Here is a 17250-nt window from a genome sequence, read left to right as displayed (position 1 = left end):
ATTCTACAGCATCTGTTCTCCTTCCTGTAGGTTGGGTTGACGGGTAGTCAGGTGTGGTGGGCCACAGATGTTGGCATTGCCTTTGAGAGGGTGGAGGAGGGATTTGAGACTGCCCTCAAAGACTACAACAGAAAACAGGTAGTGCCAACACACAAGAGTAAGATAATGTTACAGTATGATGATGGGTGAACATACTTGTTGGCTTGTTCAGTGATGCTTGCTGAATATTGGTTTTCTAGATCACACAACTGAACTCACTGATCCACATGTTGCTTGGGGATTTGACCCCTGGAGACAGACAGAAGATCATGACCGTCTGCACAATTGATGTCCACGCTCGAGATGTAGTCGCCAACCTCATATCTCAAAAGGTAATGCTTAAAAAAGACACATAGGTCGTAAACGGTCGCTGAACATGATCCATTATACGAGCAAAATGACCTTCTTGTTTGTTTGTGTGTCTCTTAGGTTACAACAGGACAAGCGTTTGCATGGCTCTCCCAGTTACGTCATCGCTGGGATGATGAAACCAGAGACTGTTATGTTAATATCTGTGACGCTCAGTTCCAGTTCAGCTATGAATACTTGGGGAACACTAACAGGCTGGTCATCACCCCACTCACTGACAGGTACACAAACATAGTATTATATTACTGTACTGTACTGTACTGTACACCAACACACATGCACGAAGATAGTACACATTCTTAAAGATGAGTTCTTTTCTAAGATTGCTGGTGACTCCAGTCTGAGCACAGTGAAGACAGATCTCAGTAATGAACTCCCTTAATCAGCAGCTGCAGTCATCAACACCTGCTGTAACTGCTCCAGTCAAGTTGTGTAGAGGTTAAAAGTTGGTACAGTAGCTTCCACAGCAAGTTTGGGCTAGTTTCAGGCTAGTCCGCCAAGCACTGACGTACTGTATCAGACACACATATTACACATGCTTTAATAGGATATTATTCATCATTCATATCAAATGCACTGGTCCATCCTGGTGAATCCAAATAATTATTATGATGTTGGTTACTCATGTTTTTTATATCGCAACCCTCCTTCTGTCAGGTGTTACATAACCCTCACCCAGTCCCTCCATCTGACTATGAGTGGTGCCCCGTCAGGCCCAGCTGGCACCGGTAAGACAGAGACTACAAAGGACCTGGGACGCTCCCTGGGCATCATGGTATACGTGTTTAACTGCTCAGAACAGATGGACTACAAGGTAGCACAGACTGTACAGATATTTTCTCCACTGTCTCCATTTACATCATATTTACACTATTATTGTCATTATTGTTTTCATTCGCCATCCTTTCTGCTTTTCAACCTTCACTCTGTCTCTCACACTCCTCCAGTCTATAGGTAACATTTATAAGGGTCTGGCTCAAACAGGAGTGTGGGGCTGCTTTGATGAGTTCAACAGGATCTCAGTGGAGGTGCTGTCTGTGGTAGCTGTGCAGGTCAAGACTATACAGGATGCTGTACGCAACAAAAAACAGAGGTAGATGTTGAAATAATGACATGCATCATAAACTATTCCTATAATTATTCATCCTGCTGTCTGCTAATCTACATGTCTCTACACATCAGTTTAGCAATTTGTAATTAGTAATATTTGTACGTAGGTTCCATTTCCTGGGAGAGGAGACTGAGCTGAAGCCAACCGTAGGAATCTTCATCACGCTGAACCCAGGTTATGCTGGCAGGGCTGAGCTCCCAGAAAACCTCAAGGCTCTATTCAGGTCTGATATAAATAGTGAGAAAGAAAAAATTTTAAGTGCAAGACTTAACTAATGTCAAAGGTGACTGATTAATAGCCAGTTTGTGAACTGTTCAGGCCCTGTGCCATGGTGATCCCAGACTTTGAACTGATCTGTGAGATCATGCTGGTGGCAGAAGGCTTCATAGATGCTCGTCTGCTTGCACGAAAGTTCATCAGCCTCTACACTCTATGTAAAGAGCTGCTGTCCAAACAGGTACATAAAATCAGTTTCTGTTTGTCGAAGACATAGAATAGACTGTAACTATCCTTTGTTATCCTTTTTTCAGGATGAGTACATACTATTTAGAAATAAGAGTGAATGTTAACAGAAAAAGATGGGAAAGAGTTGGGATTAGGTGAGCACAGGTTTCTGGTTGAATCAGACTACTTCTAACAATGATATGATAATGTATTAATATATCTGATTTTGTTGCTTTTGTTGTCATTTTGATATCCTACTGTCCCATGTTTGTATTTTTTAATCTGTCACTTCATTGGTTTTGAACATCCTGCCAAAGGACTGCAGCTGAGAATGCATACAAAAATGAATGAGTGTGTGTTGTCTTTATAAAGGAAATTTACATCTACAGTATGCAACATCTACATATACAGCAATTAAATCAACTTTTTCATATTCTGCTATAATTGAGTATTTTGTGTATAGCATGGTGAATAGATATGAACAAAAATAGGGGGTGCTCTCATCATTCTTCTTCATATAATATAATTGCTCTTTGCGCTGATCTTCATGATTGCACATTTAATCTAGGGCTCCTAGAATCATATTAAGTGTCCTCTACTGAAATACATGAAAAAAACACTTGAATGTAAAATGTTGTATATTAGCGTCCTTGTGTCATGGCTTACATAAATTCATTCACTTTTTCTGTCAGGATCATTATGATTGGGGTTTAAGGGCCATCAAATCAGTTCTGGTTGTGGCTGGATCGCTAAAGAGAGAGGACCGCAGCAGACCTGAGGAACAGGTACATGTCAGTCTGTTGTCATTGATGGATGCTGTTATTCACACTGAAAAAAAAATGTAATGTGAAAATAGTTAAGGTGGTTTTATCTGTAACAAGTCTGCAGTAGGATTATTTTTCCTTTTAAGGTTTCACATTTATAATTGCATATATGTGTTAAGACGACCAAACTGTAATTTTCTACTCAGGTGCTGATGCGGGCACTGAGGGACTTTAACCTGCCTAAAATAGTGACCAGTGATGTGCCCATATTCCTCGGGCTTATCAGTGACCTGTTTCCTCAGTTGGATGTGCCCAGGAAGAGAGACCCTGAGCTGGAAAACGCTGTCCGTCAGTCGGTTAGTGAGCTGCGCCTACAGCCTGAGGAAAACTTCATACTTAAGGTGCCTAAGTTTAACATCATGTTGAGCTGAAAGCCTTTCTGTGGAAAAATAAAATGTTCTGTTTCAGTGGCATAATCACAATGATTTTTGAGGACTACAGGCCTCTGTATAGATATAAAGTGCACATCACAATCATGCTACAGCAGGGAATTAATGTTATGAGCTAGTTAGTTTTGACGCAGGAGAATATACAGAACATAAAATCATTTGGAAGACAAATAAAAACCTTCATATAAATCTGTGTTTTTTGTTAGAAATATATACATATATGTATATATGTATGTATGTATGTGTGTGTGTGTGTGTGTGTGTGTGTGTGTGTGTGTGTGTGTGTGTATATATATATATATATATATATGACTTCATGGAAATCCATGTTTTTGTGTCTACAGGTGACTCAGCTGGAGGAGCTGCTGGCTGTCAGACACTCTGTGTTTGTAGTAGGCGGACCAGGAACTGGAAAGAGCCAGGTTGAGTAGAATATAACTATGCTATCAATAAAATCATATTCAAGAAAGTATTTTCCCGTTTATTTTGAAAGCCACATAATATAAGGATCAGCGTATATACACTCCCAACATACCTAAAACACAAACATATTTCTGTTGTAACTGTAATGTACGTCTCTTTGTGCTTCTCAACCTGTTTAAAGTTTTTTGATTCTAGATTAATTATTTATTAAAACATAAAGGATGTGCCAAACAAATCCCGTGTCTCAACAGTCCTGGGCTGAGAGTTAACTGCTGCTGGGAAGTCAAAGTCACCCACAGCTAAAGTCAAGAAAAAATTTCACAGTTCTCATATCTATGGACTATCTTCAGTAATAATAATTTGTTTTTGTGTCATACATTTCTAATATTTCTTCATCAGATCTTGAAGACCCTCCATAGAACCTATGCCAACATGAAGATGAAGACAGCATGGAACGATATCAACCCTAAAGCTGTGACCACAGATGAGTTGTTTGGATATCTGCACCCTGCTACCAGAGAGTGGAAGGATGGTGAGGGATTTGAGAGGATTTTGATTTAATGAGCAACAAATGATGATCAAGGGAGCCAGTGTTGTCTCCAGATTTTGGGTCGCAGTGAAGGCGGGAGTTATTTTGGTGCCAGGACCATGATTTATTCCCATTCTTTCCTCTTCTCAGAATTAATTAGAATTTGTTAACATACATTTTGTTGATCACAGTTAGCCCTTGTTTGAATAGTTTTTATATGGAATAGTGTTATATGCATGTGCTTCAGAACAACATTAACCCCCACATGACAAAATTATGTTATTTGACATTTTTGCTCTAATGATGATGCCAATCTAAAAAAAAAAAAACAATTTAAATATACCACATACAGTACTGTATCTTTTACTCTTTAGGTCTGTTCTCCTCTACCATGAGAGAGCTGACCTCAGTGAGCCATGATGGACCCAAATGGATTGTTCTGGATGGGGATATTGACCCTATGTGGATCGAGTCCCTCAACACCGTTATGGATGACAACAAGGTCAGATGAAAGGATGAATGAATGATGGAATGATATGATAATGTGCTATGTTTCCATTTTGCCCCTTCTGTTATAACATTATTTGTTCTTCTTCTTTCTCTAACACTCTGTCGTTCATCCGAGGGTTTAAATAAGGCCAACTGACCCAAACACCAAGCGAAAATTTGACTATTCAGCCACCTTGTGTTTTACAGCTTCAGTCTATATTTAAACCAATACTTAAGTGCAGGAAAACCTGAATATCCCTTATATTTGTCAAGGTGCTGACTCTTGCCAGTAATGAGAGGATCAGTTTGTCCTCTTCCATGCGTCTACTCTTTGAGATCTCTCATCTGAGGGCTGCTACTCCGGCCACTGTCTCCAGAGCGGGAATACTGTATGTGAACCCACAGGACCTTGGCTGGAGCTCGTAAGACACAAACACACACAATGTTTTTCATTTGTATTTCACATTTCTCTGTGTTGCTTGGTCAGCAGCTCTTTCTGTACTGCATTCTCAGTTATGTGACAAGCTGGATAGACACTCGACAGGCTCAATCAGAGCGAGCCAACCTCACCATTCTGTTTGATAAGTACGTTCCCTACTGTCTGGAGCAAGTTCGCTGCAACCTGAAAACCATCACACCCATACCAGAAAACAGCATGGTGCAGGTGAGGACATGCACACAGTGCTAATTTAGTATATCAACTCTAGGCCAAAAAGTCTTCATTTAAATTCACATCAATTAAACATTAGACATATATTTGACATATACACTATTATATTAATGATTATTTATAGATTAGTTATAAATCATCTGTCAGCAGTTTGATTGTATAAATCTGTCATTTCAGTGTTGTTTTTTGTGTTACTAGCATTTGTGTTCTGTTCTTGTATGTCATCAATGTGTATGGAGCAATGTGTTTCTGTGTGGTGTCTAATCAGAGATTGCATTTTTATATGTTTTTTCCAATCAGACACTGTGTTCCTTGTTGGACTGCTTGCTGACGGAGGACAACACTCCCCCTGACTCTCCCCGAGAGCTTTACGAGATCTACTTTGTCTTCGCCTGCGTCTGGGCCTTTGGAGGGGCTCTCTTCCAGGATCATGTGTGTGGTGACACACAGTTTGCTAGAAGAGCTAACTCCTTTCCATTGCTAGTATTTAACATAGCAGATAATCAGATAATTCATATTGTTATATCTTATTATGATATTATGTTTTCCCAACATCCACTTTAGTTGAATGACCACCGTGCCGAATTCAGCCGCTGGTGGTCTAAAGAGATGAGAGCGGTGAAGTTCCCTTCCCAGGGCACCGTCTTTGATTATTTCATAGACTCTGAGACCAAGAAGTTTACTCCCTGGAGCGAGAAGATGGTTCCATTCGAGCTGGAGCCTGATGTCCCATTGCAGGTGTTTACTAATTATGCGTTTGATTGTGTACAAGGAACACAATTACAAGACATTGTGTTCACACACATTTTTGACCTCATTTTGGACAAGATCTGTCAGTCAGGTCATGTGATGTCTCTTTCAGACAGTGTTGGTCCACACCCCAGAAACCATCTGCCTGACCTACTTCATGGACCTGCTGCTCCAGAGAGGCAAACCTATCATGTTAGTGGGCAATGCAGGAGTGGGAAAGACCATCCTGGTGTCTGATAAAGTCGCCAAGCTGAAGGAGGACTACATGGTGGCTAAAGTGCCCTTCAACTACTACACCACCTCAGCAATGCTGCAGCGTAAGATTAGCAGATGAGCACAAATAGTTTTGGGAGGTCTGAGCTTACAAATAATTAAATAAAGATATTATTTATTACTATCTACACAGTCTCATGGCACATCAGGGTATAGAAGCACCAACTAAGTTAACAAGTATTTTAAAATGTACTGTAAAAATTAAAATACCACCTGTAATATGTGTTTAATTAATTTAAGAGAGAATATTCTCAATTACAGGGCTTCCTTTATCACTATTAAATATTTTGTTTGTTAAATAAGAGACATGTTCTGTAGAAAAGTGCTGTTAAATGTCATATGTGTGACAGAAAGGAATTATTGTAGTAGTTTGACTTTAATTCTAATGTTTGAAATGTCCAAGGTACCATGGTGATTGTGCCATGACCTCCTGGTTGTGACCTCTTGAGGAAGGTCATGGTGTTTTGTTTAAGTAGGGCACTGTCGCTCTTTTTTCAGATGTTTCCCTTGACATTTTCATGAACTGTCTTGTGCAATATGTGGACCTCAGGTGTCCTGGAGAAACCCCTGGAGAAGAAAGCTGGTCGCAAATTTGCTCCTCCTACTGCCAAGAGACTTATCTACTTTATAGATGACCTCAACATGCCTGAGGTGGATGTGTATGGGACCGTCCAGCCACACACACTGATACGTCAGCACCTCGACTATAACCACTGGTAAGACAAACAATTATGGACACACACAAATTCAAAGCCCTCCCATTTATAAAATGTACATTTGCATCCACATTCAGTATGTGAATACTGATTACAGATTGCTGAATTGATGACTTACTATATGTTGAATCAAAATAAACTGAATCTTTGTAGGTATGACAGACAACGATTGGTATTAAAGGAGATACATAACTGCCAGTATATCACCTGTATGAACCCAACAGCTGGAAGCTTCTCAATAAACCCAAGACTACAGGTACAGACCACACATATATACATACTGTATATGCAAAGATACCCATTATCAACATTGCTATTTCTATTACAACCACTATCATCATAATCCAAACTTGATTAGCATGTAAAACAATGTTAGAAAGTAATTGATCATGACGCAGATTAAATCAATAGTAAATACAAGAAGCAATTTAAGCACAAACATAATGAAGTAGAAAACAAAACTTGAATTTCCTTAAAAAAATAATAACCAATGAATACATGAAATCAGCTAATTTAAAAGTCAAATTTAAGAGGCAGTTTTACAAGTAATGTTGGTTTTGAGTCGAAGTTCTGAATCCTGATGGTAAAAAATTCTCACAAATCTCTGTTTCCCCTCCAGAGGCATTTCTCAGTATTTGCAGTACATTTCCCCAGTGCTGACGCATTAGCCACCATCTTCTCCAGCATCCTGTCAGCGCACTTCCTTCAGGGAGGATTCAGTTACGGCGTCTCTCGCTCAGTTGGAACTCTCATACAGGTACATCTACAGCATTATTGCAACATTTGTCTCAATTAAAACCCAATTTCACTCTCTGCTTCAATCCATGCAAAGAGTGAAGAGTGAATTTATCAACCACTTTATCTATGACAATGCCCATCTGTTTGTCTGTTCCAATATATATATATCTCTAACCATTTCTACCTCAATCCATCTTTTTGGTTCTGCTCATTCAGGCAGCAATCTGTCTGCACCAGAAAATCAGCCAGAACTTCCTCCCTACAGCAATACGCTTCCACTACATCTTCAACCTGCGAGACCTCTCCAATATCTTCCAGGTAACACACATAGTCATTCAGAAAAAAACCCTGAATATTAAGACAATCGAAGGCCGTCTCCTTAGACATGTACTTGTTTGATTTTTACTTCTCTGATTGAGATTTACAGTATAACAGCAGTACACCTATATTTGTAGTTTTCAGTGGAAGTTATTACTCAATAGTATCAACCTCAGTTGTCAAACTATTTAAATCCAATCCTGCTGGAGAGAAACCTGTTTTGTGGGGATGATGAGGTCACAAATAAACTGGTACTTTAATGTAAAGTGTCAGTAACTGTACAGTATCAACTCCATGTATGTTGGTGCGTAGGGCATCCTGTTTGCCCTGCCAGAGTCTATCCGTTATCCCATGGACCTTGTTCACCTGTGGCTCCATGAGAGCTCCAGGGTCTACTCTGACAAACTGATGGAAGAGAAAGATGTGGAACTATTCAACAAAATCCTGCTTGACACTGGCAAGAGATATTTTGAGGTAAGAAACAAGGACTATAACGTCTAAAAACATCTAAAGTTCATATCAACCTACAGATGTCCTCATTAAAGTCAGAACAGCAACATCTTTTAAACTAAGAATGCGAAAAACATCAATGACCTTTCTAAGGAATCTATGGAGCTTTATATAAAATATAATGCTCCATATCTAACCAGTGAAGGTCAGTTTAATTGTGGCATTGAGGTATTTTTCTGCTTTTTCCATATTTCTGTTTCTTCCACATTTCAGGGAATAGATGAATCCATCTTCATTCACCAGCCACTGGTGTATTGTCACTTTGCTCAGGGAGTGGGAGAGCCTCGCTATCACCAGGTACACGTTTATACACACACACGTGCCATTCACAGCTATTCAGGTCTGGACTCCATGTTGATCCTTTCAAGCATCCATTTATTCTTTATTAACCGTGGTATTAAAAATTGTTGAGTTTAATTGTTTTCGACTTTAATCAATTTAGTATGTGGATTATCTGGAGCTCTCATTGTGAAAGACCTTATGGCACAAATTCTGCTGTCATGTCTGATCTGTCAGGGAATAAATTAGGATAAATGCACTGTCATTAGCAAACTAATTACCATTCTTTTCTAGACGGGGGTTTGAATTCAAAGTTAATTGACTGAACTCTTGATAAGAACTTAATTTCATTAGAGTATCTGGGAGTTATCACATAGCGACTTGGACACTGCTGCCCTCGAACAATGGAGCCAAGTTCATTTGTTTATTTGCCTGTCTTGTCAGGCTTCGGACTGGGAGAAACTCCAGAAGACATTGGCTGATGCTCTGGAGCATTATAATGAGCTGCACGCTGTCATGGACCTGGTACTGTTTGAAGAAGCTATCCAGCATGTGTAAGACACACACACACACACACACACACACACACACACACACACACACACACACACACACACATGCAAACTACAGTCAAAACACATGCCATCTGCTTATATGCACAAGGGAGGATTTACACAGATGAGTGCATATGTAAACCACAGACTGCAGTATATACACACTATTATTTGTGATGTTTGTTTTCAGATGTCGTATCAGCCGCATCCTGGAAGCACCCTATGGTAACGCGCTGCTGGTGGGTGTCGGGGGCAGTGGGAAGCAGAGTCTGTGTCGGCTGGCTGCCTTCCTCAGCATGCTGGAAGTTTTCCAGATCACGCTGCGTAAAGGCTATGGCATCAATGACCTTAAGGTAACACAAATGCACAATATGTACTAAATGTTATTTATTAAAACCTATAATATTGTTCTTTTCTCTGCTTTCCAACCTCCATTTAAAATCTCTCCCTGTTTTAATGTTTTTTAAAAATCTTTTTCTATTCTTTTCTGCATCCCCTCATCTCCAGAGTGACATAGCAGCATTGTATATAAAGGTGGGAGTGAAGAACATTGGCACAGTGTTCCTTCATACGGATGCCCAGATTCCAGATGAACGGTTCCTGGTGCTCATCAACGATATGCTGGCTTCAGGTTTGGCTCCACTGTTTGACCGAGGATGATTGTCTTTGATTGGTTCTCTTTTGAAGAGCAAAGTGCTTCTGCTTTAGTGTGCGCAAAGGTACCATTGACAGATCTAGAGGATGAGCTTACTTTCTTCTTGGGAATATCAAAGACCTGAATTTACAGTGTCAAAAATCTTCAAAGCATGAATTCATAAAGTCTACAGAGGGGACATTTCATCACCCAAATTTAATTCCTCAGAGAGTTTTTGAAATAAAGAAAAGAGAGGACACATCGCACAAAGGTTGGATAAATGTAAGATTGACTGGATAAACCACAGACCAAGCTAAGATCTAAGAATTACATTTTTCATTAATGAGATGGTGCATGAATGATTTTGATTCAGTCCAGGTTACACTGGCTGGTAGAAGCACTTTATAGGATGGCAAGAAAATACACTAGAATGTGTTTTGTCTGACCACAGCTAGCATACGGTAAACTAATGAGCAACAGATCTCCACTGAACACTGCTGAATTCTTCATTCACATTATATTATTAAGAACAAATACACACTCTAACCGAGCATTGTTTGTGTTATTTAGGGGATATTCCTGACCTGTTTAGCGATGAAGAAGTTGACATGATTGTGACATCAATCCGTATGGAGCTGAGAGGTTTAGGACTCATAGATACCAGAGACAACTGCTGGAGCTTTTTCATTGAGAGAATACGAAGACAACTCAAGGTCTGAAACATTATTTATTTTTGTAATCAAAGTATTATATGACACCTGCTTCATTTAAACACATTTAACTACTCATTAATTCTAAAATATTGTCTTTCTTTACCGCTCTTCATCAGTCTCTCTCCATGTCCTGCCACCACCTTCTCTCTCTCTCTTTAGGTGGTCTTGTGTTTCTCCCCAGTCGGATTCACGTTGCGGACACGTGCACGGAAGTTTCCAGCTTTGGTGAATTGTACAGCCATAGACTGGTTCCACCCCTGGCCTCAGCTCGCCTTGCAGTCCGTCAGCTCTACTTTCATTGAGAAGATACCTGGACTGGAGGTGACAACAAATTCACTTCCTTTTATAGACATTGTCTAAGAATAGAAAATGGTTTCTTACACTCAGTAGATACAAAACACTGCAGGTGGTATGCCAGTCATATCCATAAATATGAAGCAAAGTAAATATTTGTATGGCAGTAGTGAAATATTTTTAAAGGTGTGTGTTATTTGGTCTATTAAGAGAATATGCTGCTTATCAATGTAATAATTGTCTTAATTTCCTGTGTCAATTCATTCTCTGCAGCCAAATGTGAGGGCATCTATCGGTGAGTTCATCTCCTACGCCCATACCAGTGTCAATGAGGTAAGAGTTATTGCAAAACACCATATGTGATAACCACTCCTGACACCTTCTCTAACATAATTTCTTCGGTGTTCTTTAATTACTCCTCACAGGTGAGTGTCAAGTACCAGCAGAATGAAAAGCACTTCAACTACACCACCCCAAAGAGTTTCCTGGAGTTTATGAAGCTGTACGGCAACCTGCTGGGGAAAAAACGCACAGAACTGACCCAGAAGATGGAGAGGTTAGAGAACGGCCTACAGAAACTACAAACCACTGCCTCACAGGTCTGATAACATACACTTCACTGCCTGAATGCATACCAGAAGTTTGTCATCTATTTTATCAGTTTTCCTCTCCACTATACTCTCTCAGTCTGTGTTGTCCTCTTTTTCTTCAGGTGGAGGATCTGAAAGCTAAGCTAGCAGTGCAAGAAGTGGAGCTGTGGCAGAGGAACACAGACATAGAGGCTCTCATAGCTAAAATAGGACAACAGACGGACAAGCTCAACCAAGAAAGGGCTGTGGCCGATGCTGAGGAACAAAGGGTAGGAGTGTGTGTGATGCTAGGGTTTCTCAAGCAGCAATAGAATAGACGTGACATCCTGAATCAGCACAGTTAACTGCATATTTTGAGTTTCATTTCATGCCAGTTATTCTGTGGGAGAGTCAACAGTGGGAAGAGAGAGGAGGGGTAATGACATGCATCAGAAATCAGTCAGACTTGCTACAATCTGTTCAAAGTATAAAAATACAGTAAATTACATCTTTTTTTTTTGGTTGTGCAGGTGGCAGCGATTCAAGCTAAAGTGACCAAACAGCAGCAGGAGACTGAGGAGGATCTGGCCAAGGCTGAACCTGCCCTACAGGCAGCCAATGCAGCCCTTAACACACTAAACAGGGTAAAACACTTGCATACACAAAAATACAGAGACATCAATCCTGAAGTCATATATTTTATTTGTCATATTTTATTTCAACCGATTTACTGTGTGAGAGCCTGGTGCACTGTGCAAACATACAAAGAAAACCATGTTCCATGTTACAAGGTTGGCTTCATCCCAGCCCCCTAATGAAAATTTTATCTGCCTTTCTGTGTGTGTGTGTGTGTGTGTGTGTGTGTGTGTGTGTGTGTGTGTGTGTTGCAGTTGAACCTGACTGAGCTGAGGACATTCCCCAACCCTCCAGCTATTGTCACCAATGTCTCAGCAGCTGTTCTGGTGTTGCTGGCTCCCCAAGGCCGAATCCCCAAAGATCGCAGCTGGAAGGCTTCCAAGATGGTCATGAGCAAGGTGACATTTTACAGTGACATCTTATTATTTTCTCAGATTAATGGCTGGCTGACACAAAGCCAGAAAGTCCTTTGCAAATAAATTCAGTAAAGTGTTGAATTTAAAATAACTTCTTGCAGTTTTTTTGTCATCCCTCATCCCTTGTCTGAGCAGCCAACAGCACTGAAAACTGAATAATATATATCGTTTTTGTAGATGTATATTGATTGGTTGTATTATTTTATCACTTTTATATTATCCTTTTGATTCTTTTCAGTCTGTGTTTAATGCTTTATTACCTCTGTGTTTTATGTTCTTCTGCTATCCTGGCCATGACACTTTCACACATGTAAAACAGGTTTTTAATCTCAGCGAGGCACTTTGCTGGTTAAAGAAAATAATTACATTAGACCAAAGACTCTGTGTAGCTTAGTGCATTTTTATTTGATGCCGTCTCCCAAATCCTGCTCACGGTTTAAGATCTGAAAAGCCTGCAAAAGTATTATATATCGACATACAGCAGTAATGTGATGCCCTTTAATCTAATTCATGCAAATGCACGTCCAGGTGGATGACTTTCTGCAGGCTCTGGTGAACTTTGATAAAGAGCACATCCCCGAAGCCACAGTGAGATGCGTGAGAGACGAATACCTCAGTGACCCAGAGTTCAACCCCGAGTTTGTGCGACAGAAATCCTCAGCTGCTGCAGGGCTCTGTGCCTGGGTGATCAACATAGTTCGCTTCCACGAGGTGACTTCACACACATGTGCATCAACGTTCATATTTAGCATCATCTGAGCTGAGACAGTGTGTGATGTTTTTCAGTGTACGGCACTGTTTTCTTGTTGTTTGATAGGTTATTTCCTTTTTTCCTCAACTCATGTGCTGCCTTGGATAGATTTTTGTAAGTACAACTCCTCTTTGCTGTTACAATTCACACCATTAAACTTGATAAACTAAACCCACATTCCTAAATCTAACAGATGGCATTTCTAGTGGATTCATCAGAGTAACAGATGGGTTTTGGCTCAACCTTGCTGTGTGTGTGGGTGTGCGTGTGTGTGTTTGTTTTGTCTCCAGGTATTGTGTGAGGTAGAGATGAAGAGGATGTGTCTGTCTCAGGCCAATGCTGATCTGGCCGAGGCCGCTGAGAAACTGGAGGCCATCAGGAAGAAACTTGCTGTGAGTCTGTTTACATATTTGGTCCTTTTTTTTTTTCTTTGCGTCTTTCTCTCTTGTTTGTCTTTCTTTATTTGCATTTGAAAATATGTTTAGACTGCAGAGTGGAATATTTCTGTTGGACAAGAATTGTTTTTTTTGTTTATTTTCATTTGTCTTTGCTGTCTCTACATAGCTGAATTACTTGTGACTTTTATAGGCCAGCAGAGGATCCATAAACTCACACTCCTCTAGCAAATATTTCTCTACAGTTCTAATTGCTTTTGGTTGTATTTTATTTGCCAGGAGAACTTTTCATTTCATTTTCATTTTAATATTTTTTTTTCATTTAATAGTAGAACATCCTCAATGTATTTTATACAAAGATTTATTTGCAGTTTTAAACTACAATTTTTGTTTTATTGCACTAATTGCCAAGACACCTGTAAGTTGTGCTTAGATCATTTCTACACGTTTCTAAAAGTTGTTGTATTTAGGCTTAAAAGTTATTATATTTCTGGCTGCTCCTCTGCCTCTCTTTCAGGAGCTGGACAGTAGCCTGGAAACTCTGACTGCAGCATTTGAGAGAGCCACGTCAGAGAAACTGCGTTTTCAGGAAGAAGTTAACCGCACCAACAAGACAATAGAACTAGCCAATCGGCTGGTCAAAGGGTTGGAGGTGGGCACAACAATCACCAATAAGGGATCAATTTGATTTGTTTTTCAGAAAGTAGATTTCAGACATTTTGTTGTAGAGTATGTTGTACACTGTATGTCTTCTTTTTATATATTACATACAGTGGATTATATTGAAATAATTTGGGATGAGATGATGCCAATAAAATACCTGTTTTTAACTGCATATTTTTCTGTTGACGGTATGTGTATGTATTTGTATTTGCGTGCCTCAGAGTGAAAATGTGCGCTGGGCCCACTCAGTGGCTCAATACCATGAACAGGAGGAAACTCTTTGTGGGGACGTCCTTCTAACTGCAGCCTTCATCTCTTATGCGGGGTCATTCTCAAAGAAATACAGGAGAGAGCTGCTGGACAACCTCTGGATGCCGTTCCTGCGCAGCCAGAAGGTCACAATGTTAAAAACACCTAAATATTCTTACAGGATTATTCTACAATAAAACAAATGCTTCTAAATTTTGTGTCTGTTTGTAGATTTGTTGTGAGAATCTCCCATGTTCTCTCTCTATCCTTCCCTCAGCTGCCTTTCCTTCCAACAGTATATTATATTCAGAATACCATAACATCTACTCATTTTGCTAATTTCTCCAAATCATCCCTCTATCAGATGCCCATACCTATGACAGAAGGCTTAGATCCAGTGTTGATGCTGACTGATGATGCTATGGTGGCCCAGTGGAACAACGAAGGCTTACCAGGAGACAAAATGTCCACTCAGAATGCAACCATCCTCACTAACTGTGAGCTTTAGATATACTACGTCACATCACCATGGTGACTTTGCAGAGGCAATACCAGCACAGTGCGAGGTTTGCTTTATGCTAATGGCATATCTCAATTTCTTGGTTGTGTTTATTGCTTCAGGTGAACGTTGGCCTCTTCTCATTGACCCTCAGCTGCAGGGTATCAAGTGGATCAAGAGTCGCTTTGGCAGCCGCCTCAAGGTTGTCAGTCTAGGTCAGAGAGGGTAAGTGTTTTCTCATTCTTGTGTCAACGTCTTCAGGTGGTGATAAAGGCTTTCCATAGTGGAGCTGCTCAGGACCTGAAATGCCACTATTAATCTATCTGTAACATTCTGTATGAATGTGTGTTTTTTATTTTTTTTGTGAATGATAAAATTTTATAAATTTGACTTGTTGCTTCAGCTATGTAGATGTGATAGAACAAGCTGTTGTGGCGGGGGAAACTGTCCTCATTGAGAACCTTGAGGAGACCATTGACCCTGTTATTGACCCTCTACTGGGACGACACACCATCAAGAAGGGCAGGTAACGACACAGACAAGTGTGACCATGTGTGCACACAAAAGGTCTATTTTTCTTGGTTGTTTGCCGTTTTCTCATATTCTACACTCTGTCCCGAACTCTCACAGTTGTATAAAGGTCGGGGACAAGGAGTGTTTCTTCCACCCGGGCTTCAGACTGATCCTCCACACTAAGTTGGCTAATCCTCACTACAAGCCAGAGATTCAAGCCCAGACAACACTTATCAATTTTACTGTGACCAGGGATGGACTGGAGGACCAGCTCCTGGCCCAGGTGGTCAACCAGGAGAGACCCGACCTTGAGTACCTCAAGGTGGGGTAGATTAGTAATTGGATTCCTCTGACTCTACTCGGTATCAGAAGTTGGTGTTGGTCTGCCTGTTTATCACTGTTTTACTAGTGTTTTCACTTTATACTTTAACCCAGTTTTTGTTCAGTTTAGACTGAGCTCTTTTTTTTTAGAATCTATTTTATTCTAACAGTGCTGGTTGATCTTGATGTTTTTGCCCACCTCTATTGACTCATACATTGTAAAATACTGTGATGTACAATAACATCGAAGCCTTAATGATACAGTATGTTTGTGTAAACTCCCTGCAGAGTGAACTGACCAAACAGCAGAACATGTTTAAGATTGAACTGAAGCTTCTGGAAGACGAGCTGCTGACGAGGCTGTCTGCCGCAGAAAGTAACTTCCTGGGTGACAACGTGCTGGTGGAGAAGCTTGAAACCACCAAGCACACTGCTGCTGAGATAGAGATGAAGGTAACTGGGTGAATGTGTATCTGTTCTGCCATCTGTTTTACCTCTCTCACCCTCCAAAATCCCCCCTCCATATTTCCTCCTGTGCTCCACTCCTTTATTTGTTCCATCTTATCTTTACATCTCCTCTCCTTCTGTCTTCTCTCTGCTTTCCATCACTCACTCTCAGGTCCTGGAAGCTAAAGTTAATGAGGTCAAGATAAACGAAGCCAGAGAACACTACCGTCCCGTCGCCGTCAGAGCGTCTCTGCTCTACTTTATCATGAATGATCTCAACAAGATCAACGCCATGTACCAGTTCAGCCTCAAGGTAACTAGATGGGAAATTGAAGAACACTGTAAACTGGAACAGATTCACAGTCTAAAATGTGACATGACGAATTAGAAACAAGCAGAAAAAAAAAATCATTAACTTGTGTGTTCCAAAGATTATTATACCAAGACTTGGGACACTTATGTAAAGGGAATTTTTAACCACCTGGGAAATTATAAAAGTAAATGGAGCAGTCAAGAGTAGTGCTTGTGTTTCAAAGTCAAGCCTTGATAATGTGTTATTAATATTATATTTACCTGAATATGGACATAATACACTGACTTATATTAATGCTCCTTTATCACAAGCTATTCTGTTATAGCTATAACAGTGTCTTAAAATGCTATAAAACATATCAAACACATCACTAATCTTCCATTGAATGTAATATCAATTAATACCCTTTATC

The 17250-nt window shown here is 40.1% G+C and overlaps 1 protein-coding gene across 2 annotated transcripts in view; it reads left to right on the top strand.

The window, feature by feature from the left end:
- dnah9l (dynein, axonemal, heavy polypeptide 9 like) overlaps positions 1-17250 on the top strand; it is a 37923-nt gene that overhangs the window by 14672 nt on the left and 6001 nt on the right. Inside the window, exons 31-73 of one of the 2 annotated variants that reach the window (XM_067605543.1) lie at positions 31-138; positions 240-371; positions 469-629; positions 1066-1222; positions 1356-1501; positions 1626-1742; positions 1838-1976; positions 2656-2748; positions 2934-3128; positions 3521-3598; positions 3999-4131; positions 4503-4630; positions 4891-5039; positions 5131-5281; positions 5588-5719; positions 5852-6025; positions 6150-6354; positions 6861-7026; positions 7180-7282; positions 7646-7783; positions 7981-8082; positions 8395-8556; positions 8806-8889; positions 9316-9425; positions 9616-9778; positions 9933-10056; positions 10630-10772; positions 10932-11093; positions 11340-11399; positions 11492-11665; positions 11779-11925; positions 12166-12279; positions 12526-12669; positions 13216-13398; positions 13729-13830; positions 14351-14485; positions 14718-14891; positions 15110-15242; positions 15367-15469; positions 15648-15770; positions 15875-16079; positions 16367-16531; positions 16698-16838. In XM_067605543.1, coding sequence (XP_067461644.1) covers positions 31-138; positions 240-371; positions 469-629; positions 1066-1222; positions 1356-1501; positions 1626-1742; positions 1838-1976; positions 2656-2748; positions 2934-3128; positions 3521-3598; positions 3999-4131; positions 4503-4630; positions 4891-5039; positions 5131-5281; positions 5588-5719; positions 5852-6025; positions 6150-6354; positions 6861-7026; positions 7180-7282; positions 7646-7783; positions 7981-8082; positions 8395-8556; positions 8806-8889; positions 9316-9425; positions 9616-9778; positions 9933-10056; positions 10630-10772; positions 10932-11093; positions 11340-11399; positions 11492-11665; positions 11779-11925; positions 12166-12279; positions 12526-12669; positions 13216-13398; positions 13729-13830; positions 14351-14485; positions 14718-14891; positions 15110-15242; positions 15367-15469; positions 15648-15770; positions 15875-16079; positions 16367-16531; positions 16698-16838 — 5958 coding nt within the window. Of the gene's footprint in view, positions 1-30; positions 139-239; positions 372-468; positions 630-1065; positions 1223-1355; positions 1502-1625; positions 1743-1837; positions 1977-2655; positions 2749-2933; positions 3129-3520; positions 3599-3998; positions 4132-4502; positions 4631-4890; positions 5040-5130; positions 5282-5587; positions 5720-5851; positions 6026-6149; positions 6355-6860; positions 7027-7179; positions 7283-7645; positions 7784-7980; positions 8083-8394; positions 8557-8805; positions 8890-9315; positions 9426-9615; positions 9779-9932; positions 10057-10629; positions 10773-10931; positions 11094-11339; positions 11400-11491; positions 11666-11778; positions 11926-12165; positions 12280-12525; positions 12670-13215; positions 13399-13504; positions 13553-13728; positions 13831-14350; positions 14486-14717; positions 14892-15109; positions 15243-15366; positions 15470-15647; positions 15771-15874; positions 16080-16366; positions 16532-16697; positions 16839-17250 lie in introns of those variants that run through there. The other variant, XM_067605542.1, reaches the window with a different exon arrangement.

The sequence above is a fragment of the Thunnus thynnus genome, chromosome 12 (genome assembly GCF_963924715.1).
Source record: "Thunnus thynnus chromosome 12, fThuThy2.1, whole genome shotgun sequence".
NCBI lineage: Eukaryota > Metazoa > Chordata > Actinopteri > Scombriformes > Scombridae > Thunnus > Thunnus thynnus.
This window is presented reverse-complemented; position numbering and strand designations above follow the sequence as displayed.